The 27,149-nt window shown below is 34.7% G+C and overlaps 1 protein-coding gene and 1 pseudogene across 1 annotated transcript in view; one reads left to right on the forward strand and one right to left on the reverse strand.

Annotated features, from left to right (window-relative positions):
• Positions 1-27,149, forward strand: part of LOC150100269 (serine/threonine-protein phosphatase with EF-hands pef-1-like) — a 221,740-nt gene that overhangs the window by 188,475 nt on the left and 6,116 nt on the right. The window contains exons 9-14 of the mRNA XM_090402569.1: positions 3,800-3,949; positions 12,662-12,727; positions 16,446-16,631; positions 17,828-17,973; positions 18,160-18,266; positions 21,831-21,997. Coding sequence (XP_090258695.1) covers positions 3,800-3,949; positions 12,662-12,727; positions 16,446-16,631; positions 17,828-17,973; positions 18,160-18,266; positions 21,831-21,997 — 822 coding nt within the window. The remainder of the gene's footprint in view (positions 1-3,799; positions 3,950-12,661; positions 12,728-16,445; positions 16,632-17,827; positions 17,974-18,159; positions 18,267-21,830; positions 21,998-27,149) is intronic.
• Positions 3,351-3,467, reverse strand: LOC150100270 (U2 spliceosomal RNA; annotated as a pseudogene).

A 27,149-nucleotide genomic window follows, 5' to 3' on the forward strand; every position in this document is an offset into this window, starting at 1 on the left:
TCAGACCTGCACGCATGCATACACACAAATTTGTTTGTCTACATCAAAGTAAATATCGAAATGAAATATCAATATTTAGTTTGTTGTAACAGTATTTCGAATACAAATTGCGATTATTTTGAATAAAACCTTTCTTTAGAAAACTCAATTTGTACACCACCAAAAGTTACCTTCCCGCAAAATTACAACCTCCTAATCTCAGTAGAAAGCTGGTGGACATTCTGATCTCTCAGTTAGCCAGACGCTGAGTTAGGCTTAACTGAGGCAGCACAACACAAGTCTAGCAACAAGTAGGTTCTTACTTCGTTTTGTCAGGAATTATTGAAACTAATAATTTTGCGCGCGCGCACGCACGCACGCACGCACGCACACACGCACGCACACACGCACACACACACACACACACACACACACACACACACACACACACACACACACACACACACACACACACACACACACACACACTTAGTGCTCACGTGACTAATAATTTCACAAAAAAAAACATGCTTTCAGATAGCATTCTCAGAAACATCAAATTAATCTACATATTCGATAAACGGAAGAATACCAGATACATTTTGAAATATACATAGCCGATTTGCATATTTAGAAATCAAATCAGCTCAGAGTTAAATCTAAAATAATAATAATAATAATAATAATAATAATCTACCGTTATGATTCTATGCGTCTATTACTATTACAATAATTAAATTGACAATTGACATTTATGACTTTAGGGATGAAGCAAGATGCTTTTCATATTCCCCGCTATCTGTTGTGGTTACAGTGAAGGTAAAATTTATGAGCAGATTGCTCGCCCTGAATGGGCATGGAGATTATGCATCACTAAAGGAGGCTAATATAGCTTTTGGTCTTCTATATTTGAACATGTCCGTTGGATCGTATGCTGCAGCTTGCTGAACCAAATCGTTGGGATGTGTGGACGTCTTTAGGAAAAACAAGGATTGTAGAAAAGAGAAAATATAGGGAATATTTGTGTCTCTGTGGAGTTGATTGTTTCTAACATACCACGGGGCGTTCAGAATCATTCTCAAGCACTTGTTCTGTACTCGTTGTATTTTGATAATGTTAGTATTAGAGGTGTGGCTCCAGGCCGGAGAGGCGTAGGTGATTATAGGACGAATTGTCATCTGGTATAGCTGCAATTTGATTCTGTTGCTGAGTTTGCTATTTCTATTAATTAGCGGGTAGATCTGAGCTATGGCTTTAGATGCCTTTGTGCACGCAGACTTAGTTTGCCGATTGAAAGATAGCTTTTTGTCGAGAATTACACCCAGGTAATTTGTTTCTGTCTGCCAAGGAATTTTAGTATTATATATATATATACATATATATATATATATATATATATATATATATATATATATATATATATATATATATATATATATATATATATATATATATATATATATATATATATATATATATATATATATATATATATATATATATATATATAATCAACAAACTTCATCATTGGCCTGTAGAGTAAGATAGGCTGAGAGTCAGCAGATAGTAGGAGAGGAAATAAAGATAGAGTGCATAGTAGTAGAGTAGGTAAAAGAGGCCTCAGTTGACCTGTTTTAGCTGTTTGCCCCCCAGGGGCGCTTCTAAAACGGTCGTTGAGTTTTCACTTTAAAAAAAAGGAAAAATCCTAAAAAGGAAACATGTAACAAAACAAAGAGAGAATAAATTTGGAGAAGGATTGGAAAGGTAAACTTAGAGGTGGAGGAAGGATCTGGCCCGAGTGATGCAGCTCACAAGGAACTGCACCGCCTCGCTGTAAGCCTTCGCTGCTCGGGTTCTCAGGTCCTCCCCCACCTGTGGGAACTAAAAACCAGTGAAGCTGAATACAGAAATCCACAAGGTGGTTACTGTTCCTTTCTTTTGTTGTGGGCTGTTATGATTCTTTTGGCCACCTCACTTCCCTTAGCCATGTCTAGTTTGCAGAGAGCTATGTAGAACGCCGAAGCTGCCTCCTCGTCTATATCTAGGGCTACCTCTACTTGCTCAGGGGTGATTTTGCTGATGTCATCAACGAAGAGGTCACCCCATTTTGCACTGACGATGTCGGGTCCATATTTCCCTGTGAGGAGGAGTTCAGGTTCTTCTACTTTATCTATTGCCTCTTTAAACTTTTCTGCTACCCCGGGCATACCTCTAAGGAGATGTTTTAGAGTCTCCCCTGCTTTTGCATGAGGGACTTCTGGGTGTTCGGTTTCAGATACTTTTGCTATTTTGAGATTTATCAGCTCGTCTTCCTGTGGACTTAATGGCCGTTTGGAAGTTTTGGTGTTCGTCTCCATCTCTACTTCAGCTTCTTCTACTGTATCTGCATTGGCGATGTCTATATTGGCAGTGGTAGCTCCGCTTTCGTCCGTGTGAGTTACCATGATGGTTTCTGCATTGTCAGTCTCCTCTGTTGGGATCGTATTGCTGGTCTCTGCAATTCTGGTAGGTTTCCCTCCCTTACGGGACCTTTTCGTTGTCTTAGACATGGCGGCATGATCAAAAGTGGCCTCAAGAGGTGGAAACTCTTCCTGTGTGGTGACCTTTTCATTACTTGGTTTTGTTGCTGATGTGATTGCACCACCCATCCTCTCTGCGAGGGTTCTGGATGGGCAGGTGTCGACTCTGTGGTCAGTGACCCCACATTTCAAACAAGCTGCCTCACATTTTTCTTGGTTGTGGCCAATTTTTAGGCAGTTCTTGCATTTTATGCGAGGGCAGTCTGCCCCAAGATGATTGAAGGCACCACATCTAAAGCATTGCTTTTTGACGCCTGGGTAATTTGCCATTACCCGGGAAGATCCTATGAGGACAAAGTTAGGAACTTCGGTCCTCATTTCAAGAGAGATGGTTACCTCCCCCTGACTTCCACTCAGCATTGTCGGCATCATTGTGAACCTGGATTTCCCGTACAACTCCCCACTTAGAGAATACGCTATGAATTATATCGTTGTTCTCTGCATATTCTAGGGGAAATCGTGGTATCTTAAGGGTTCCCAAGATGCTCCGAACCATGAAGGGAGATACTTTTACTTTACCACAGTCAAACCCTTGGAGAAGCTTTTCTCTGGCCTCCATATTTTTGGTCACTACCTGGTATCTTCCTCCCCCATATAAGGGGTAAATCCAAAAATGTTCTCTGCTCCGACGCAGTCTATGATGGCTTTTGCCATCGCCCTTGCCGGTATTGTTGTGGCGTCAACCTCAATTCCGAGGGTACGCACACGCGGCAGAATGGAGGGCATGATCAGATGGGGGGAGCCTAACTATTCCCACCACCAAGTGTTTGATATTTCCTCAGTCCGGGGTTTACGAAGTTCCGTAAATTTCCGGTTAAATATCGTGAAACCCGATGGGACTCGTACCGATATTAACGGTTAAGAACAGAAATTACACACTTGATCTAAGCCAAAAGGCCGAGAAGCGATATCATCTAACAGAATTAGAAATGATTTTGTGAAGATTGGAAATCAGTAACTGAAATATTTCCTGAAATATTTGAATAGTAACACATCTCCTACAAGAGACAGAACAATAAATAAATAAATTTTATTTCGTTTTTATTTTATATGAATGTGATCAATTAATCTTATTGGTGTAGGAATTATTTTCGCATTTAAATGAATAATAAATTTAAAAACAAAATCATTATTTTCAACGCATATTTATTTGTAATTTTATTTAATAATATATACCAGAATTTATTGGCCCAAATGCTTCTTACTATACGTTATAATATTTCAGATTTCTTTCTTTGCAGAGGCATGCCCCGAGGATAGTACAACTCATCGACGACGTGTACAGCTGGCTCCCTCTAGCAACCGTCATAGATAACAAAGTGTTCGTAGTCCACGGAGGGATCTCCGATACCACAGATCTGAAACTCATTAACTCAATGGATAGGCACCAGGTAACAGGTAACACAACTTATCAAGTACACCCCATGAACGCTAACATCAACAAAAGAACACAGCGAGTTTCTATATATATATATATATATATTTTTATAATCTGTAAATAACAACACACATTACATTTTTGTGCCGTTAAAAATATCAGTTATCTTTTCAATCGATTAAGCTTGGAAATCATATTAAGAAAGCCTTATGCTTGATTATCACTGATAGTCGAGCATAAGGCTATCAATGATTCAAGGCATAAGGGAAGCGAGTACGATAGACAGACAACTGTCACCATATCGTAGTCCATAATCCTAACAGGAGTTAGGATCCTGTTAGGATTTAGGACTATGAGAGATGATTATTAGAATACTAGTTTTAGAATACGGAATCGATAAGGAGAGTCGTCACTCTAGGAGCAAGAACACGGGAGAGAGAAAAGAAGAAATCCTGGGATGCTCGTGCATTGGTAGGGAAGAAAGCTATTCACCGTCACTCGCAAGTGACAAGCGATAAAGCTGTCCGTCTAATTACACAGATAATAGAATGACCAGAGATCATCATTCTACCATCTTCTCTTCCAGATATCAAATATCCTGGAAATGTCCCGGTCTGATAATTCATAAATAAGCAGCAATAGTAATAGCAACATTCTTAGCAGTAATTATATAAAATCAAAAAAGGATCAGGGAAAAAAATAGGAAAAATACTTTTATAATACATACAGATTTAATGCAAGTTTAGTAATTTGAGTATAAAACTATTTACAAATCTTATTTTTCTAATATATATTTTAAAATATTTTAAATATCTAGAAAATTCTTAAAATTTTGTCTAAATTTATAAAACACCATTTTTTAATATATTAACGAGTAATATTAATAAAACTTGTGGGAGTGGTGTCGTTTTCAACTGAAGATGAATTGATGAATCAATCGATCGTGAGATGCGGTGATTGATTGATTGATTCAATCCAATACCCTTGGAGGGTACTGGATGGCAATGCTGTAGCCAATGAAGTTCTAACTGAGGCTCATTGCTGTTACCCTCCTGCCATGATCAGAGCTTTAATAGCTCAATAACACCTTATCCCTTCACTGTCCTCTACAGATAACGGGGAAGATGAAAAGCATTCTTGCTTCGCCTCTTTAAGCCAGTCCTTATATAAGGGCTATAAGGTGTTGTTTTACAAGATCTATGTTCTTAGGATCGTTACACTCAAATCTCTCCATTGAATTCGCCACTTTTATTTGCAATTTGAGTGCGGGGATTGCAATATGAAATGCACAAAGATGAAGCAGTGTTATAAAATATATAATGAGCAAAGTAATTATAAAACATTTGTGTGATACATTTTACACGTTAATTCAGTTTAGTTAATAGGATTTATTTATATTGGAATATCAAGACCATTCATCCACTCCAGAGCCGAAAGTATAACTTTCAAAAAAAAAAAAAAAAAAGATCGGCGAGTAGAATCGAATATATAATAGCCTTTCTTTGGTCTAACGATATTAAATAGTTGTGTTTAATTAACTGTAAGAATTTTAGTAATGTATTATATTTTAATTTAAATTGTTAAGAATGAACTGCAGGAATTTATTCTTTTATTAATCATACTGGCCGAGTGCCTTAACATACCCGCTGTGTAAACTAACCGACTGTTGGCATAGGTGTCTGGAAATGTCTTTAGGTGATATTAATGTCATTATATATGCATGTATGTATTACTTGTGTAGTAGCGTTTAACTGTTAGATCTGAACAATTTTAGCTCTTGTTTCAGATGCATAAATTAAGACTTAGGGCTGTTAACTATTTCTATATATACTTGTGTTAGTTATACTAATTAAAATTTTTTTCTATATTAATTCTAACTCTGTTTTGCTTCATTTTTTTTTTTTTTTTTGTTATTGCTTCTAAGTTAATCTGAATTTCTGAGTATTTAAAATTCATTTCTTATTCTATTATTTTGTCTACTAACGTAGGCAGTCATTTTTTTTTTTTTTCTATTGAGCCTGTGTAGCTCAGTGGATGTGGCGTTTGCACACCACCGCGCTTGGCCGCACGAAGGAAGTCTTGGTTTCGAGTCTAGTCGGCGACTAGAGGAAATTTTTCTAAGCCTTTTTTCGACCGGTTCCCGATCTCTGGCACGGGCAAGCAGGTTTTTCCTCCCGGAAACTCGGGTTTTTCGTCCTGTAAACTCAAGAAAATCGACCGTAGAACCCACATTATTTCAGACATTAAATATATTTGTGTTAGGGTTAGGGACCACGAGATGGCGGCACATTTGAGCCGTCTCTCTTCACTGCGTACCACTTAATTAGTGATAGCCTTGGGCCATCTGTCTCTGATTGGGTACCAGTGGAGATTGAACTGCCCACTCAGTCTCCAAAAGTTAGATAGGGCTAAATGGCCTCGCCTACTCCCGTATACGGGAATAAAAAGGCGTTAGCTGATTTTTTTTTTTTTTTTTGATATTTATCACAATGCGTATCTAGTAATTTGGTGAGCAGCAGCGATACAACCTCGAAAGCTGAACAAACGAACAACACGAATTGCGCACTAATCGCACTTCCGCGTGAGCGCAGGAGCATGCGCGTTGGAACAAAACAGTGTCAGAACGCTTCTTTGACACATCTAATATTCGAAAAACACGTGGGTATATAGTGACGTAAAAACACCAAATAAAATTACCAACATCGAGATTATCGATTAGTGATAGAATTAAAATATCTAAGACGCATTCGATTCAAATTGTTATTTTATTTTATCGCTCGTAAAAATCAAAACCCACAGGAGGGCCGAACAAAATCGCACAGCGGCCCGAGGGCAGTGCTTTGGACAGCCTTGTTTTATACTATCAAATGCATTACTAAATATATAAAATACAAAAACTGAACTTATAGTCTACTGATTTTTCTTTTAGTTTACTTTTAATGTTGCGTCTATGTATAATTTTCCAGATTTGTAATCCAGAGTTTTCAGTTATAATTTGTTGAATAAGTTTCGTACACATATGCAACTTGGATAGTAACATATAGATGAATATTTATATAATTATTGGACCTATTTTACCTTTTTTTAAAAAAAAATAAATAAATAAAATAAAAAATGAATGGAAATGTAATTTTCCGCCATTCGTCTGGTATTTGTTTTTTCAAAGAACACCTTTCAGAATAATTTAGTTAATTGAAATAATATTTCTCTTCCAGCTCATTCTGTATTTTGTTTATTCCGAATGTTTTTCTGTTCTAATTTTTCTTAAAATTAGAATTAGAATTCTGTTTGTTGTTGTGTTATTTCTCAATCTTCGTGACCTTTTCAAGTTTTCTCGTAAAGCTATTATTATTATTTAATTCTTATACAATTTAGGGAAATGTTTTCCCCCAGAATTTTTGTTCAACTTTGATGCCCGCATAATTCATTTCTTTAGTTTCTCATTAGTCTCCGCGTTTGCTTCTATCTGTGGTTCGAGCATTTAAGAGTTATTCTAGAAGTCTTGTTTATTTCAAAGATTGTATTATTAGTTTTATTACTGAGTACCAAGGTGTCCACTATTCATTTTCTCTTAAACTATTCTCTCTCTCTCTCGTAAGGCTTCCTATGTAGCTTGTTTAATATTATTTTTAAAGATTTCCGAACTTTTATTCAATTCTGTGTTTACATTTAAATTATTTTTGCTATAATGTTCTTTTATTTTTTAATGATAAAGTATTTTAATACTTTCTTCAGGTAATAGTTCAACTGTACCCTTAAAAAAAAAGTAATAATATTGTATGTACACTGGTGTACATACAATATTATTAATTTGGAATTTGGAATTCCACATAGCGTTGTATCCAGGCTTTGGGCAGCGTTTTAAGCCGATGAAATGTATTCCACACGTTTGCTAAGAGGTTGCCCTCGCTCTACCACAGAGTATGAAGACAGATTTTTGGTTATAACAGCAAAACGTAATCGACGCACCACGGCAGGACAGCTTGCAAGTCGGCTTCATTCAAAGCACAGTTACGCGGATATCCGAACAAATTGTGGCAAGACATGTGCAACAAGTAGGCCTATACTCGAAGGCCTGTAATCTGCACTCCTTTATCCACAGATCCATATACAATCGACTAGACACCACCAATGGGCTAAAGTACTCTTTACAGATGAGAGTCATTTTAGTCTTTCGTCCGATTCTAGACGACACTTGATCTGGCGTGAAAGTTGTACTGCTTACCATCGTGAGAATTTTCTTGAAAGGATAGATATGATGGTACTGAAGTCATGGTATGAGGAGACATTATGCTTAATGGACGTAACGAGCTACAAGTGCTACAAAAAGGGACTATGACTGGTGAACAACATCGCAACGAAGTTCTTCAACATCATGTTTGATTGTTCCGTGGTGCTGTAGGCGAAGAATTCATTTTTATCGATGACAGTGCCACATCCCATCGTACACGAGCAGTGGAGATACTTCTGGAGACCGAAGATATTAATCGATTTGAGTGACCAGCACGCTATCCAGATGTTAACTCCACACATTTGGGACGCAATAGGGAAACACATTACTGCTCGAAATTCCCCTCCAGAAAACAAACAAGACTTTATCCTTGTTCTAAAGGAAGAGTGGGACAGTTTGCCTCAAGATCTCCTGAATCACTTGGTGCTAAGCATGGGACGAAGTTGTGAGAACTGCATTGCAGTTCGTGGTATTCCATACTGAAATGTCTCTCCGCATAGTTTTCTGTGAGCACTGTACATTAATTCCTTAACTATCCTTAGGAAATTCGTAACTTTTGCCAAAAACGTATAGCAATTTAATTTGTACGAAATTTATAACACATTTTTTGTGTAATCTAATTTACTAGTATTCGGACAATAAATCTATGCCCCATTTGACTGTAGTCATGAATATTTTTTCATATAGAGGTAAGTAATGTAGTTCGTCCTTAGCTTTTGGATGGACACCAATGTACTTTTTTAAACTTTTTTTTTTTTGAAATCGCAATTTTTGCAGTAAGTTGGATATCGATTATTTCTTCAAGCCGATGTTTCTGTTTGTTTGTTGTTGTTGTTGTTTTTTTTTCCCTTCTTCCAGCATTGGGTTCGCCAATCTCAGATTGATAGTAGGATTTTTTTTTTACCTTCAGGCTCTGCGATTTCTTCTCCAAAACATAAAGATGACTTGAATATATTTTAATAGTTACGTGTGTAATCAGGTATAAATATTAATTCATGCCCTTGCTATCCTGAATGAACTCACGCCTGGTGTAAGGTCGATAATAATAATAATATTTCTAGCCACCTACTGTTACAAAATACCAGTATAACAAGTTGTAACACTTGTTATACTTTTGGGTTGTAACACTTTTTTCCCTCAGAAAGACTAACATCTGTTGTTCTTTTTCATTTACAAGCGATATTCTATAATTTATTTGAAATTTGTTTTCAGTAATCAAAGCAGCTTACTTGTCACAGCTTTGCTACACCCTCTAAGTATTTTATATCTGTCTGTAACTATGCATGTGTGTGTGTGTGTGTGTGTGTGTGTGTGTGTGTGTGTGTGTGTGTGTGTGTGTGTGTGTGTGTGTGTGTGTGTGTGTGTGTAACCGATTCATGGAACCGATTTACCTGTTTTAAGGGAGGAAAACACCAAGTTTTAGGGAGGAAAAACTCCTCCACCTCCATATGAGACCTGCTGAGTCACCTTTAATTGAAAAGTGACTTAGCAGGTGAAAAAAAACCACCATTTCTCTTTTTGCCACAGACGCGATTCGATGTAATGATACCACCAAATAATGGTGCATTGTATCCTCTGCCTGAATTTCACATGATAACGAGATATGTGTAGTCTTGTATACATTTCAGAATTACTGATTTATTATCGTGATATGTTTGTGACTAATCATACGAGATACGTTCTTATAAACATGAACAATATTCCACAACAACAACAACAACAACAACAACGTTACTGGGTGAAGCATAAAATGCTTTTTGTTTTCGCCTTTGTCTGTGTTGAGAAGCTTGATGGGGGGGGGGGGGGAGTTGTGAGCCTTATGCTCGCGCTTTGTGAACTATGGAGTTAGCTCTGTTCTGCTGAGAGCAGGATTGCCTTGGGTCTTTTATGTTTGCAATAGTCATGTTCACTATAACTGGAAGTCTGATTAGTGGGTTGGGATGAGAGTGTGCCTTGCTGAAGAACTTTTCCGCATAGTCATGAAGGAGAGAATGGATGTCTGGGCAGCCGGTTTCTCTGTGGATCTGCGTGTTTCTGACGAACTGTGGGGCGTCCAGTATCATCCTCAGGCACTTGTTTTGTATCCTCTGTAGTTTCACGATATTAGATTTGGATGTTTGACTCCATGCTGGGGATGCATATGTGGTTACTGGTCGTATTACCATCTGATATAGTAACAGCTTGTTGCGTGAACCACGAAGTTAGCGGTTGATCAGGGGATAGAGTTGGGCTATGGTTCTGGATGTCTTTGTGCCTATGAGCTTGATGTGGCTGTTGAAATTCAGCTTTTTGTCCAGCTCCAAAGTATTTGGTTTCTGTCTGCCATGGTATCTTTTTTCCGAGGAGTTGGATGTCATCTTGGATGAAGGCTTTGCGTCTGGTGAATAGTATAGCTGAGCTTTTAACTTTTCACTTGTATCCTCCAGTCCGAGAACCATTTCTCGAACTTTGTGATGGTGTCCTGGAGACGACTGATCGTCAGGTGTGGGCGGAGAGATCTTGTCATTATGGCTGTGTCATCAGCATATAGGGCTGTGATTGTAGACCTCAGGTTCTGTGGAATGTCGGCCACGTAGATTGTGAAAAGTAAAGGAGCCAACAGGGATCCCTGTGGTACTCCTGCCCGGATTTGGCGCTTAGTTGAGATGGTGCCATTTATTTTTATCTGCAGAACAATATCCCCTCTGTACATTGATGGTAAGATAAGTTTTATGCAAAAAAGAGAAATGATGTTTCTTTTATCATACTCTAAAAAAATCTTGATATTAAAAAAATCTTAAAAATTTTAAATACATAATCTAGTGTATTATAGTTCCTTTAATATACAATAAAGGACTTGATTATTTTTTATATATTTTAAGTTATATTCAAAAATCAGATTTTGAAACAGTTACAATACTTAAATCTCAAGAGCAGAACGTCTCAGATAAAAAGCGGATAAATATTTTGTTTTGTTTTGTTTTCTTTCTTTTTTAAAAAAATATAAATGACGAGAATAAGCTCATAGGGTTATCAGATCTCTATGTAATTTTTCTTAGCGTCATGTTCTTTACACAGAAATACTGGATGACCTCACACACACACACACACACACACACACACACACACACACACACACACACACACACACACACACACACACACACACACACACACACACACACACACACACACACACACACACACACACACAAATGGATTTCGTGTTTCCAAAATCAAAATGTATTTTAAAATCATTTCTATATTAGATCACGCGTGCGCGCGCGTGTGTGTGTGTGTGTGTACACATAAACTGGACTTGGTAGAATACATATTTATTATTCATGCATTATTCACATAATTATATCAGTTTGTTTGTTTGTTTCTTTCTTTTCTTTTCTTTCTTTTTTTTTTTTTTTTTTTTGCATTTGAAACCATTGTGAATATTCGAATCTATCTTAGAAATTATCCTCTTCTTTAATCAATCATATGGTGCATAAATCGTACTTTGTATATGGAAACCGAATGCCCTTGATACTTAATAAGCTGATTTCCAAAATTGATGGAACAGTGAGATTTTCGGAATTATTTTTGGTTGGATTAATATTTAAAAAAAAAATAATCAAAATCATCCTCTCATGAAATACTGAAGTGTCTAGTCGAAGTGTCATTTACATACTAACGTATTATTTTGCAAATTGTACACTATATCAAGTGTAGCTTAGAAGAATAGGACTTTGGGGTTTTAAAGCTCAAAGAGACTGTAAAAACCTTTTGTGAAGCAACTTCGAAGAAACATTGAATATAATGTAATTGCGACTTAAGGCTAGATGCCTTATTTTCTGTCTAGTTTAAACCCCCCTACTGAAATATAATCTGACAATTTGAAATGAAGAGCAGTAGAAAGAAATGATTGCAGCAGAAAAACAAAGGAAAATTCAAGCTTTCTTTTTAATGACAATTCAAAAACGTTTATGAGTTCGTGTCTTTTAAGTATTGCAATACAAAAGCAAGTCCGATGCCGAAGGCTTATTCGCTGGCAAATTTTAAAACTTTTTAAAAATCACTTTCAGTTATTTGATTATGAAATATGATGTATTGATAATATCCTCTATTTTTGTACTTTACGATGCAAAACCATACCCGTCTAAGCTCTTGCTTTAACTGTTAGAAAACATTATTTTAAAAAACTACGTCGTGTTATTTGAATACTAAGTACTTTTGATGTAGTAAAATTTATAAGAAAATTAATAATATAATTCTGGTTGTTTCATATATTTTATATTCATCCCATATTAGATAAATGTGAAGAAGAATGTAAAGGAGACATAAAATACACATGTAAAAGATTATTTTAAATATATATTTTTTTATCAGATGATTTAATGTACACTAAAGTGCTTTCTCCGATACAAAAATAAACACAAAGAACTACTCTTTATTTATCATTCTCATTTATGGCAGTGAAAATAGTTTTGGAACAGAGCATAACAAGATGTCTGTTATGTTTCGTAGTTTATCACAATCATCAGGCCAGCGGTGGAACATGAAGGAGACTTGGATACCAACTTATGGAAGCAAGTGAGTAGGCTTTTCTTTGAAATTCATGAATAAGATTGGAGAGAATTATTTTTTTTTGAGATATATTGATGCACTTTATCAAACATGAGGAGCAATTGTATGTCGTGTTTAAAATTTCATTTATGAATGAATTCCAACCTAATCCATAGATTATAAATTTATAGCCTTCAGCGAGATTAAATGACTGGTTATTAAAGTCGACATATTGGAAAAATTTGTAGACGTCCTTTCGCTCTACGAGGGGTTATTAATGTCTTTTTTCGACGATCTTTTCCTCTTCCTTCACTCATTCAGGATGGAAGTTTCACCTTCGTAGCGCAGTTGCGAGAATGTGGTGACATTACAGATTTGATGAAAATTAAACAACACTACATGACTTGAATAGGAACATCGTATGTAGTCGGAACATTGCTAGAAGTGTTCAGTCCGAGTGATGTGTTCTACTTGAACACAGTCTTCGTTTTATTGTGTGTATGTGTGTGTGTGTGTGGGGGGGGTATTTTCATTAAAACGTTATAATCAGAGCTTAGTTTGGATTATGGCTAAAGCAACTAAGGCTATGACTCCAGTGTATTATGTCTGTTAACTGTATGTGTGTGTGTGTGTGTGTGTGTGTGTGTGTGTGTGTGTGTGTGTGTGTGTGTGTGTGTGTGTGTGTGTGTGTGTGTGTGTGTGTGTGTGTGTGTGTGTGTTCTTCTGGCCGGTTTTATTTGTGTTAAAGGATAAAAATCCAGGAGAGAAATCCCAGTTTTCGAGAGGGTAACTTTGCTACCGTTGTATGAGACCAGATGACTCACCTTCAGCTGATAAGGATTGCGACTCATGGACCTAATTTCCTTTAACACGACGAAATGGGTCCAGTTGTCTCCATGAAGTGGTAAATATATTTTCTGAAAAGTTTTGATTAATTGATAGCTTTGGCTCACATTATCCGTCATGGCCTGTAGGATGGAGATTGGCTACCTGTCCATCAAAATGTTGGTTAGGGCAAAAGGAGCTCCACCCACTCCCCTTTTGGGGGAAAACGGCGTTAGACGAAGATGTAAATTATTTTCTTGAGTATGTTGTTACTGCGATTAAAGAGCAGAAAGAAGGATTTCACCAGGATATGAAAGAAAAATGGAAAGGAGACCTTTGTTGAAGCTAGAGCATAGTGGTAAGTTACTGTCGGCAGCAGCGGACTGGCGAACAAAATAGACCTCGGAAATTATTTGAGAATGGAATAAGAATCCATTATATTTTTCCAAGAAAAATGACGAATATTTTTTGAAGAAAATCGCAGCAGATATTTAGGCCCATTTGCACGTCATTCTATCCGGAAAATTCCCGGTAGCCTGTCAAGCCATTCCGCCTCTGACTGTTGGTGTTTAAAAAGAGAAACCTACCCAGTTTGAGATAAGAAAAAAAATATTTGAATTCTAGATTTTAAATATTTACTTTTATAAGAATGCTCTTCAGTTTTCTTTCTTTATTTTTTTTTCAAAGAATTTTATTTATGATTTTACACAATGATGCTTATTTGGTCATCAGGGTTAAAACGACTAAATTTAAGAAATTAAAAAAAAAAAAAAAAAAAACATATCTTTTCGTTTATCGAACATTTCTAGATAATTCCCATACATATCTTGCAAAAAAAAATGAATAAATAAAAATAAATAAATAAAAAATCGTCATTGAAAAGGTTATATGACAAGTGGTCCCAGATGCGAATTCATGACTACACGAACGAAAATTGTGGGATGCAATCTCGATGCGGCATGTTCGAAGAGTTTTCAAATGTATCTAATGTGGGGAGATTTCCATTTAGAACATTTAATGAAATCATATTCTGAGAATGTCTATTGAAATTTCGCCACGGCCGAGCGTGCCTCCTCCTCCTGGTGTGAAACCATCGAGGAGAAGTGTGATTAGCAGAAATTGCAGGATTTCCACAAATAGCATTTTATGAACAGGCAAAGTGCCTAAAAGAGAACGGGTGTGTTTGTAAACATCAGAAAGTTAGCACAGATGAAAGAACGAACGGTATCCTCTACGTTGATAAACTGCAGAGTGGATAAAGAGAAACAAGGACGTCAGTCAGGTAGAGTTTATCCAAAAGGAAACAACTCTGCAAACAAGTCTTGCAGAGTTGTTTCAAAAAAATTAACGAAAACAAAAAAAGATAGTAAAGAAAAAGTGCGTCCGTAGCGCAATTGCAAGAACAACAGGACCAGTGGCGGCTCGTGGCTTGAAATCGTGGGGGTTCTGCAACTTTCGAAATATACATACACACTGTAAGTACAGTGTATACGTGTTTGGATAAAATATCAAATTTATGGCAAAAATAAAAAAAAAAAAACGAAACATGAAAAAATATTTTTTATTATCGATAAAATTATACAGTTTAGTATAATTCAAAATTAAGGACATTACAATTAAATCCTTTAATTGTATTGTCCAAATATTTAAAGAGTCGGAGTAAACACGATAAGCACTACAAACACTCTACTACTGGCGCAAATGCATATAAACAACAGTGGAACTGCGCGACGGACAGTGCCGCATTACGCTAATAGCTCGCATCTCACTATAACATGCATTTGCGCGCTTATGACACTAGGACGAAAGACGCTAGCACAGTGCTGCTAGCGTCCTTCGCCCTCCTAAGTGCTAAAAGATGGATTTTTATTATTTTTTACAAAATAAGAAAATTGTATAGGATTGTTGATGATAAAATTAAATATTTCAAGCAAATATAAGTAAATTAATAAATACATTTATATATCTAGAAAAATTTGGGGCGCTGCAGTTCCGTAGTGCCTATGCACGAGCCGCCCCTGAACAGAACATTGCGCCCTTTGATTGAAAAAACCTGAGATTCGCGACAAGAGGAATCTTGTTTTTTTTTTTTTTTTTTCAAATGTGAAGATGAGTTAGCCGATCTCGCACGGCGATAGCAAGATTTTTTCTCCTGTAAACTCGGGTTTTTAATCTGCATGAAGGCAAAAGAACTCACGGCAATATCATAAATACGTGAACTTGGGCGTAAGAACTCACGCTATTTACAGATAAAAATACTGTTCATGGTCGTAATGAGAGGGGTATGGCGTTGTGTACTGATGGTAGTAGTGTCGTTATATGCTGTAGTTGAAGGATCAAGTAGGAGAGACGGTCTGTTTGGGTGTAGTGGAGTAGCGTTCCCCCACCCACAATGTATCCTCGGACTCGGGCGGTGTCACGTAATAATAATAATATCAAACTTGAGAATTGGGGAAAACGAAGCCAAAGTAAAATGACAATAACCGAGATGATGGAATAGCTATCAAGAAACACAAAAAGAGAAGCACAAGAAAGGATGGGAGAAATGAACCAGTCGAACAAAAGGAAGAGGATATGATGAAACAGATAAGGACCGACAAGCATTGAAATTGGAAAAAAAACAAAACGAAAATTCAAAATAAATCATCAAGAAAGATTTGAACTAGACAAAAAAAAAAAGGCTAACAAAGAGCAATTAAGAGAACAAAAGAAAGAAAAGAAAACAGAAGAAAGTAGAATTAAAAAGCGAATAGTGTAATAATGGAAATATTGTTTGTATGCGGATCGTTCGATTCTGTTTTCATGACACATGTCGAACGTTTAGCGTTTCCAAGTGTGTTCAGTTATCACTTTTAATGTATTTAATCATTATTTGTGGCTAAGTGAATTATAATTTTCTAACACAAGTTTATTATTTTAGATCGTGGATCTATTGTGGAGCGATCCCCGACCTCATAAAGGCTGTCGACCTAATTCTATGAGAGGTGGAGGTAGTTTCTTCGGTCCTGACACAACGCAAGCATTCTTGGATCGACATAAGTTACAGCGTATCATTCGATCGCATGAGTGCAAACTGGATGGCTATGAATATGCACACCAGGGGAAGGTCAGTCACATTGTCTCAATTTTTTAAAATTAATTCGACTAAATATAACGGAAACGATAAAACTCTAGAACTTCACGTATATCAAGTTTAATAACTGGTGTTAACTGACAAAAAAAGGGTAGATGGCGTTGTGCATTGTAGAGTAGAGCGCCCTCTTATTATAAGATTTAGACTACTTGGAGGTATGTCACGTAATAATAATAATAATAATAATCATAATCATAGTAATAAATATATCGAACATTAGTAAAACGTGTAGCTTTCTTTTGTAATATTTTATATTATAAAATAATCGTGAAACATTCCGCATGTATATCCGGTATATGTTATATTCCAACTCATACCCTTCTTTTCTATCTCCTCCTTCCCACACGTACTGAGTTCACTTCATCCATTTTTATTCCTGGTTATACGTGACTTTGAAGATTACCTCTAGAATATTATACGTGACTTTCTTCAGATATTTGATTCCGAAATAGCATTCACAAACACACGGATACTCCAAATATTCTATATTTAAATTCACCAACTCATTCCTTATTTATTTATTCAAAAAAAAAAAAAGTTATTAAAGTTAGCTTGGTTACGATAAGACTTCTGCAAATTCACAGATTATACTGTAAAGTTAGGTGGCGCTCCGTGCAAAAACTCTCAATTCCTTAAAAAAATAGAATAAATAAATTTAAATAAATTCCATAAATAGAAGTACATAGAAAAACCAGGTTTAAAATAGCTTGGTATCTTTAACATATATATATATATATATATATATATATATATATTTTTTTTTTTTTTTTTATTATTATTATTATTTTTTTTAACAATTACAGTCTATTTGCACGGGGCATCACCCATTAACTTTAGATTATATTGCAAGTATAAGTAGAAGAATATTTGCAGGACCAATGAAAATTCGTTGTTACTTCTGATACGAATTAACTTTTTCCTTTTCATTGTGAAATGTACGATGAACGCAGGATATTATTAGTTACAAAACTATCATACTTTATCAAACGAATTAAATGTAAATTATTAAAAGGATTTCTGCTAGTACATTACAGTTTTATAATGATTATAATTATTGATGTAGTGATACCTATAGCGATGCACATATATGTATTATGTAATAAGACTATTATTAAAATCTTCCTCGTTAGAAAAGTAACTTATGTTTTTTTTTTTTTTTATCTCCATAGGTGTTGACCATTTTCTCTGCCTCCAATTATTATGACGTTGGTAGTAATCGGGGTGCGTATGTAAAACTCGTAGGACAGAACCTGGATTTGCAAATCGTCATGTACCTTAGCACAATATACACCAAGAATGCAACCATACAGCAGCGGTAATAAATGGATTTTTTAATTTTATTTTAATTATTTCATTTTGATTTAAAATACCTTCTTAAAAGACCGTTTCAGCATACAAATAGGATCCCCCTATCCATATCGAATTTGTATTTTCTTTAAATGTATATCAGTTAGTGGTTATTGTCTTTCCAAAATAAGATATGAACATTTCTCCTGTACAGGCACGGATATGTCGAACAATCGGCCCTTAGAGAACTTAAACAACATATTTACGCCTGTCAATCGTTACTCACAGCAGAATTCCAAAAATTTGATCCAGAAAATACAGGTGAGTAGCAGCAATACAAAATGTATGATTTTTGTAAATATTCTTTATGGCAATTAGAATTAGAACTGGAGTTGCTCTAAATAGGTTGAAGCGTTGCTAATTATCGGAACGATTCAGAAACGAATTAATATTTTTAAGTTAACTTTGAATAATATTACGATACATTTTTCTCTCGGCAAAAACTGATAATCTTGGCTTGAAGCCTATTAAATAGATATGTTTAAGCTACTAGTCATAGTTAATATATCACAGATACATTAACTATGGGCAGTGTTTGTTTGTTTCAGTTGGGCTTTTTTTTCTTTTTTCTTTTTTAATATCCGATCCAAACACGAAAGGCCACAAGATATAGCACATTGGTGCCGTGTGTGTGTATGTGTGTGGACAAGAGGAATAGAAGAGAGAAAGAATCGAATCTGTTCACATTTTGGTTGAACAGATGAGAGTTGTAATCTTTGGGGAAGGCATAGTAAGGAAGACTATTTCAATGGACAGTAGATGGGATGAAGGAGGAGGCCACTGGTAATAATAATAATATACATTTTGAGGATAAAGTATTTATCTGATAAAAAATGTTTATCAGTTATATAAACAGTAACCTCAATCTCAAATGCCTTCCAACGGTATTATTATTATTACGTGACGCCTCCAGGGAGTCCAAGGACTCATCGTGGGAGGGCACACTACTCTACTCTACTTCGCTCAATACATCTCAACCAGGGCCGAATTTAGATTTGCTGAGGCCCTAAGCTATGAGGCCCTAAACAAAATCCAGAGCCCCCCCCCTACTGTTTTAAATTACATCAGCTGGTCTCAGAAAAATTTAAAATATATACGCCTTTTTAATATATGAAAATATATTGTTTTTTAATTTTTATTTAAAAAATAATAAAGTATGCATTTACAAAATCACAGAAATAATTATATAATTAAAGGGTTTTAAAAATGACAAATAAGGCTCATAGAACAGAAAGTTTTAAATTAAAATAGGAAAATAAAAAGTAAAAATTAAATTAATATAACAACATAATTGGTAGTATATAAAAAAATTAATCTTTTATTCAGGTGAAAATTTGACAGTAGACACCACATAAAATTGGGTACCCAAAATTCCAAATAATACAGGTACACACACATATATAGTAAATTAATATTGAAAATATGGAGTGGATAAATTGTTATAATAAAACAATATTTAATAGAAATAATTATATTATATAATTCTCTAAAAGGCTCTAGGTTATAACTTAAAATATTTTCTTTCTTGATTTCCCAAAAGCAAAATCATTAATTATGTCATCTAAAGATATGCTACGTAACTTATCGCTTTCTATACACATGATGCTAAGTGCAGACAATATTTCGTGAGGCATAGTTGCTGTCAGTTCATTTTTTATTCTCTTTATCTGTGATATGTCTTACTTAGAGAAGTTAGTTAGGAATAAAGTTCAGAATTGGGTTGACAACAGAAAAATACTCTTTGGTGGCCAGCATGGATTTACTAAAGGAAAATCATGCTTTAGCAATCTGCTTACTTTTTATAATAAAGTGACAAATGCGTTGGATAAGGGTATTGCATATACAGTGGTATATTTAGATTTTGCAAAGGCGTTTGATAAATTGCCACATGACAAGCTGGTAATTAAATTGGAACGGATGGGGCTGAACAGTAGATTGGTTCACTGGATTGGAGATTGGTTGTCTGATAGGTATCAGCGAGTTGTCTATGGAGGAGCGATATCGCAGAAGAGGAAAGTTACTAGTGGTGTACCTCAAGGGTCTGTTTTGGGTCCATTGCTGTTTAATTTGTATGTAAATGATATCTGGAGAGGTCTGAATGGTGATGTGCAGTTGTTTGCAGATGATGCAAAGTTGGGCAGAGCTATCAGGAGTAGTGTGGATGCTGTAGCTTTGCAAGAGGACTTGAATACACTGTCTGAATGGGTAAATAAGTGGGGATGTCAATTCAATGTGTCAAAATGTAAGGTTTTGAAATTTGGGAAGCAGAGATGGGATGTAAAGTACACAATCGGTGCGAATATCTTGGAAGAGGTAGAGGAAATGAGAGATCTGGGAGTGATTGTAGACAAGGACCTAAAATTTCGGGGACATGTTACTAAAATAGTGAAGACAACACAGCGGATAATGGGAATGATGCGGAGGACATTGACTTGTAGAAGTAAGGATGTTATGGTTCCTTTGTATAAGGCTTTGATCAGGCCACATATGGATTACTGTGCACAGATCTGGTCACCTGGTTTTCAAAAAGATAAAATTGCGTTGGAAAAAGTTCAGAGGCGATTGACTAAGGTGGTTTCTGGTCTCTGGAATGTAGATTATGAAGACAGATTGACAAAATGCAATTTGCAGAAATTGGTGGATAGAAGGAGGAGGGGTGATATGATTGAGACATATAAGCTGTTGAGTGGTTATTACCAGATTAACGTCGGGGAGGTTTTGCACAGAATGGATGAGGATAGCAGGAGAACAAGAGGTCATTCCTGGAAGCTGTATAAGGAGGGTGTGAGCAAGGGAGTGAGGAGCAGGTTTTTTGCATGGAGAGTGGTGAGTGATTGGAATGCTTTGCCCGAGAGTGTGGTGTGTGCAGAGACAGTGAATATATTTAAGGCACAGTATGATAAACTGTGTGTATAACAGTGGACCTCCCACGATGAGTCTTTGACTCCATGGAGGTTTTTGTAATAATAATAATATTAATAATAATAATAATAATTCATTTGAGTGATTTTTCTACGAATATTTTTTTTATAAATTTTTATATTTTTTTGTTTTTTTTATTTGAGGCCCCAACAGATTGCGAGGCCCTAAGCTGTAGCTTTTTTAGCTTATATAAATCCGGCACTGATTTCAACCTCTCCTTAACTCTCAACCTCTACTTAATTCTCCGACTACGACTACCCTCAGCGCCATCTATCGCCCATCATCACTAACAACAGTATTTTTGTCTGTGAATTGCGTGTGTTCTGAAGGCCGATTTGTCTGTACGAGGGGTGAAAAACCCGAGTTTCCGGGAAAACAAACCCTGCTACCACCGTATGAGATCGGCTAACTCACCTTCAACTGAAAAAGCCCTATAAGGATTCCCCTCGTCACGACGAGAATCGAACCCAGGTCTTTTCCAATCGAAGGGCGCATTTATGAACGAATCATACTTTAATAAAACAAAAGAAACGGCTTTATAACGTCAACATACAGAGATTTCAGTCATTATTCCATTAAATAGTTGAAGAGTAGGAATGGAGAAGCCATCGATCTATTAGTTTCTGGCCATTCGTAACTGTTAAACTTTTAAAAAGTATATTTTATTTAAATAGCTATAACTTTTTTCTGAGATAATATTTTTGACTTAGTGTGACTTAGGATGTTATTATTGTTGGTAAATTTTATTATAAATAAATAAAAAAATCTTTGGTGTGCTGAATTAAAGTGTCTCGCTGGCCATATGTTTTGTAACACTGGATTAAAATGGCACATACATATTGAAATTTATATACTGTAACCGGTCTGATTATAAGGTACTTATTCAATTTTTGTCAATTTCAGGATGCATATCAATCAGCGACTGGTGTTCCGTCATGGAAAAAATCGTCAATCTTCATCTTCCTTGGCGCTTATTGTGTCCTAAAGTGGCAGATTGCGATACTGATGCAGGCAATGTAAAGTACAACACCATATTTGAGGAATATTATCTCACCAATAACTTAGCTGAGGTAAATCTTCTAACAGTACTAATTTCGACTTTGATTTTTGCTTAGGAATACTTACTTCCTGGCTGTTTTGTTGCCAATCTCACTTTATACCAATCAGTGATAAAATCACTAAATTTAAACGGAATGGATTTACAACGTTCTTATTAGTGAGATTATCTAAAAATAACATAACAGGAAGTCTCTTTACGAGATTTCTTCGACTTCTTTACAATTTAAAATTTTCTTTAATTTTAAAGTTCACATACCATAAAAGTAATATTTATTAATAAAATAATAATAATTGATTTAAAATTAGTACTTGATAAATTTATTTGCTTTTATATACAGCTGTACACACCAGATGGTGACAAAACCTATAGCACATCTGTGTGAACAAGTTTGGAAGCAGACGTAACTGCTATGCAGTGGCGCCATCTCGGAGCCACTCAGTGAAAGTCATTCAGTTAGTTTAATGCTGTATACTTAACAAAACTAAAGGTTGTAATAAGTTTTAGCAGGTCCCATTATCAATATTCATTGATAGCTTTCGAATATTTAAATTAATTAATTTCACCTATAATGGCCTTTTCGTAATGATATATGTTGGATTGAAATGAGAATTTTATTTCCATATCATGAACAGAGACAAAGTTAAATAAAATGTGCACCAAGGCAGATAATTTAGTGAGTTAAAAGAGAAAATAAATAGAATGCATATACAGTAGACATGCTTAAAAGGATCAGCGGAGGCTTTTTTTTTTTTTTTCGTGACTGTCTCGTGTTTGTTCCTCACCCCCAACAACAACTGCTTTCAATATGTCCCCCCCCCCCCACACACACACCCTTTTCTTTCTAGGCGTATTATGGAGTTTCGCGAATGGTAGTTCCTGATTTTGTGTTCTTTATTAAATCTATTCCTTTGCCGTTGCTAGTAGTGGTACTTTTACAATAGTTTAATTTGTGCTTCGATCATTTGTGAGTTCTATTTTTAAATAACTCCGTAGGGTGTGTAAACCTGCCATCTCATTTATATTTAGTACTGCGAAAACTTGTGAAAGTGATTATTTGTATTTTGTTATCGTCTGTCATTTAATGGCTGACGTTTGGAGGTTTGATATATACAATTTTTCATTTCTATTTTTAATCGTTCGATTGCTAGATTAACTATTTTAAAACTTTTTTTAAAAAAATAATAATTTGAGGAAATATAGTATTGAGTAAATATTAAACCTATATTAGTACTCTTTCTCGCCCATAGGATGCTATTTGAACCTTCCTAACTAATTTTATTTATTTATTTACAATAACATGCCGGTTATTGCATACTCTGTGAATGCATTTTAGGATAAATCTAGTCAGAAACGCTTTCAGCCATGTTTGTATTTTAATTGCACGTATGGGGACAAAATTTGTAAACAGAGAAATTCAGACATTTCGCACATGCGCAAAAATGTTACTTCTGCATCCACCTTCCCATTATTGTTTGTTTCTTTGTTTGTTTCTTCCCACTATTGCTTTGTTTATCAAAGTCACTTTACGCTATTATTTATGGATTTAGTTTTATCCATTGTATGAATCAATACATATATATTCATTTTAATATAAACTGACAAAAAATCCGAGAATTATAACAAATTGAGATTTATTTGAAAACGCAACATGTTTCGTCGTCAGGATTGACTTCATCAGGCGTTAAGAACATAGAAAGCTATTAAAAGACACTGAAAAAAAAAACATCGATCTGATATTGTTATATATATCTACTTTTAAATGTATATATGTATACATATATATATATATATACACACACACACACACAGACACACACACTTTTAAATGTATATTGTGTAAAATTACATGTAGGTTCATTTCTAAATTCTGGAAAAGTTCTAGATAAAAAGTTCTTTTTTTTTAATCTAGAACTTGTTATTAATTAAATTTAATGAATTTAATTAATAACAAAAAACTTTTATTTCTACTAATAAAGGAACAATTCCTGTACCTTTAGATGATGATGTTTATTTTCGTGTTACGAAATATCGCGATGCGCATCATCACTGTTGTTTACAATTAAAATCCCAAATCGAAATTTAATCGGGATGTGGAAATGTGGAAATGTATAATTCAGTTTATATACATACACACATAATTTCACAGACACACGTACATAAATACTTCATAATACTCTTCCTCTTACCCTAATATACATATTTATTTATGTATAACCCTGAAAATCAAAATGCTCCATTTTTCTATAATACTTTATGAAAAAAAAAAATAAAATAAAATACATATATATATATATATATATATATATTGTAATTCACTGTATTTTAATTAAATTTTGGAGCAAAGTCTTGGGGGGGGGGATGTATTTAATTCAATAGTGTATTTAAGTTTATTTAAATTAAAAATTAAATAAAATTTTTAATAAATAAATAAAAATATTAATAAATAAAATAAAAATTAAATTAAATTAAAAAGTTAATTCAAAACACGCGATTATATTATTACTGCACTTCAAATAACAATGAGATATTTCGTATTTATAATATAATACGCATATGCTGTCAAAGGTGGTTTTAGATCCAAATTTTCTTAATAATAATAATAATAATAATCTCATCCTGAGCATATTTGAACCAAATTTGCATATATAATGTGCTAAATTTTCTTGCACTGCACTGCATCACTGCTGACTAATAAAAATAGCGTTATATATCTGACGCCTTTGCTAAAATCACGAAAGTATGAACACCATAATACGGAACTTTAAATTTGAGATTCCACCTTAGTAATAATGACTGACGGTTTGAAACGATGAATTTTGCAATTTATTATAACAAGTTCTCGCATAGGTCACATTTACGATCATTCTATATAAACAGATGAGTCAGCACTGTACGCATAATATCACAACCATAGGCACTCTGCAATCAAGTCATTTAGTCTTCCTAAGATTGCTTGTCAGAAAGAAAAGAAGATTTATTACAGCTTGATGGAGGTGTTTCGTGTAGCAACACAATTCACTGTATCTAACTATAAACCCCGAAGGTTGTACGTGTAGAGCATAATCTTCACGCTGGCTGAAAGAGAGGTCACATTCATTAATTCTGCGCCTCTGTTGCAGCCGAAAGAACAAAGAAAAACTATGGGTACGTACTGCACCTGACTAGAAACGTTTACAAGAATCTTTATCAGTGGAGTAACGTGATAAAAATGATGACGAATGACATCTATCACAAATACTGCTACACCATGAATAAGATATATTTCAATAAGAAATGTTGTCCGTTTTCTTTGTAAAGAATTTCTGTATGAAATAATACTGGCCGTGTTTCAAATATTCTCGAAATGCATTTCCTATAAGGGCACTAAATTAGTAAAATTTAAAATAATAATAATAATATATCTATGTAGAATATTACAGCAAAAAAGTCAACTTTATTTAAAATATCATTTATATATAATAAATGATATTTTAATAATAATTTCAAGCTATAACATAAATTGCATTCTATTAATTAGAAAAGAGTAACCAATGGCCAAACCGGAAATGAAATGCCGTCTGGCAGCGGGAGCAAAAATTATTTTAATCAATATTTTTTTTCCTTCCCGGAAATATACAAATATGCATCTTCTGCCACTTAATATGATACTCGAATATGCCAGCTTCTGATTACCATACACTTAACCAGATTGTGAATTAAATATTAATACTATGAATTAAATATTAATACTATGGATTAAATATTAATACTTTTATTAATATTATTAATAAAACGAAGAATATTATTCTATATCTGAATCGTTCCAATTATCATTTCGTTATCACCAAGTGTATTTGATTTTAATTAAAATAAAATTTACTAAACATGTCTAATTAATAATAATTGAATTACAATACTTGTTCAAATCGATTGGCTAAAATGCTACGAATATAAATAAAAGCATCTTTTGTTTGATTATTAACAAATTAATTAAAATACTGCTACATGTATTGACTTATTACAATTTTAATAATTAAAAATTAAATATTTTAAACGTTTTTAAAATAGTTAAAAAACAAACATATAAATAAATAGTTTTACGTGATGCGATTGAGAGAGCTTTAACACCTCTTATTTTGTTATGTATGTTGTAGATTCTACATTGAAAATTGGCTTACTTCTACAATGTAAAAGTAAGCCAGTTTTCAATGGAATCGGGTTTATAATTGCGTCAAACTAAAATGGACTGCATGCCAACATAATTCGAAAAAGTGTCCAACTTTATTATCGTTCCAGTTGAAAAATGCAACTACACAGTTTTTGTTGAGATGTACTGTATATTTAATATGATTGAACTGATTTTGAACAACTTGTTCAATTCTTATTTTCATATATTATACAGAAGTGGCTGGGTTTTTCATACTATTCGACTGTATTTATTTGTTTTTTTTCCCTATATTTGATACTGCTACTTCGGGGGTGGGGTGGAGTGGGGGAGGATTAGCCGGCCTGTTTCGCTTTGCATTTATCGTGGCAAAATTTTTATGGATTTTAAGGGCCTCTTGGTGTTATAGAAACAATCTAGTCTTCAATCACTTTGAAGGTTGAATCCCGACTGTTAACAAGGACCGCCTGCACTGGTCCAGATCAGGCCACGTGCTTCTCTGCACCAATTCAAACACGCTCAAGGCCATATTTAAACTAGCAGTGGATCGAGGAGAAAACAAAGCTTGTCCTCCTTCACGTAGCATGTTTAGTGTTGTTGAGGTAGATACGTAACCACACTAAGTGTAGCTTAGACTTGCCTGGTTATCGATCGGCTTGCGAAGTAGTGACCTTACAGAGACGCCGGCACTTCGAAATTATCTTCAGGGTTGACCTACACAGAATCATCACTCTCCCCACCAACAGTAGCTAGTTCCATTTAGATTGCATTCAATGATTCCAATGAATTATATTTTCATACTACCACACACTAAACGTGAATATATCAAATAAGTATATCGAAGTGACAGTGGGATGCATTTATTTGCGTGTGCTCAGTAATAAATAAATAAATAAAAAATTATATGGTGACAGTATTACTCATTTTATGCCGGCAGTCTGTAATATTATTTTTCAGTGTGACGGTATTTCCGATATTTGATAGCAATCTGAAAATACGTAGCGTAGCTTTCTATTTT

Source organism: Typopeltis vanoorti, chromosome 13, assembly GCF_054136105.1.
Source record: "Typopeltis vanoorti isolate ZY-2024b chromosome 13, IOZ_Tvanoo_1.0, whole genome shotgun sequence".
Lineage (NCBI taxonomy): Eukaryota > Metazoa > Arthropoda > Arachnida > Uropygi > Thelyphonidae > Typopeltis > Typopeltis vanoorti.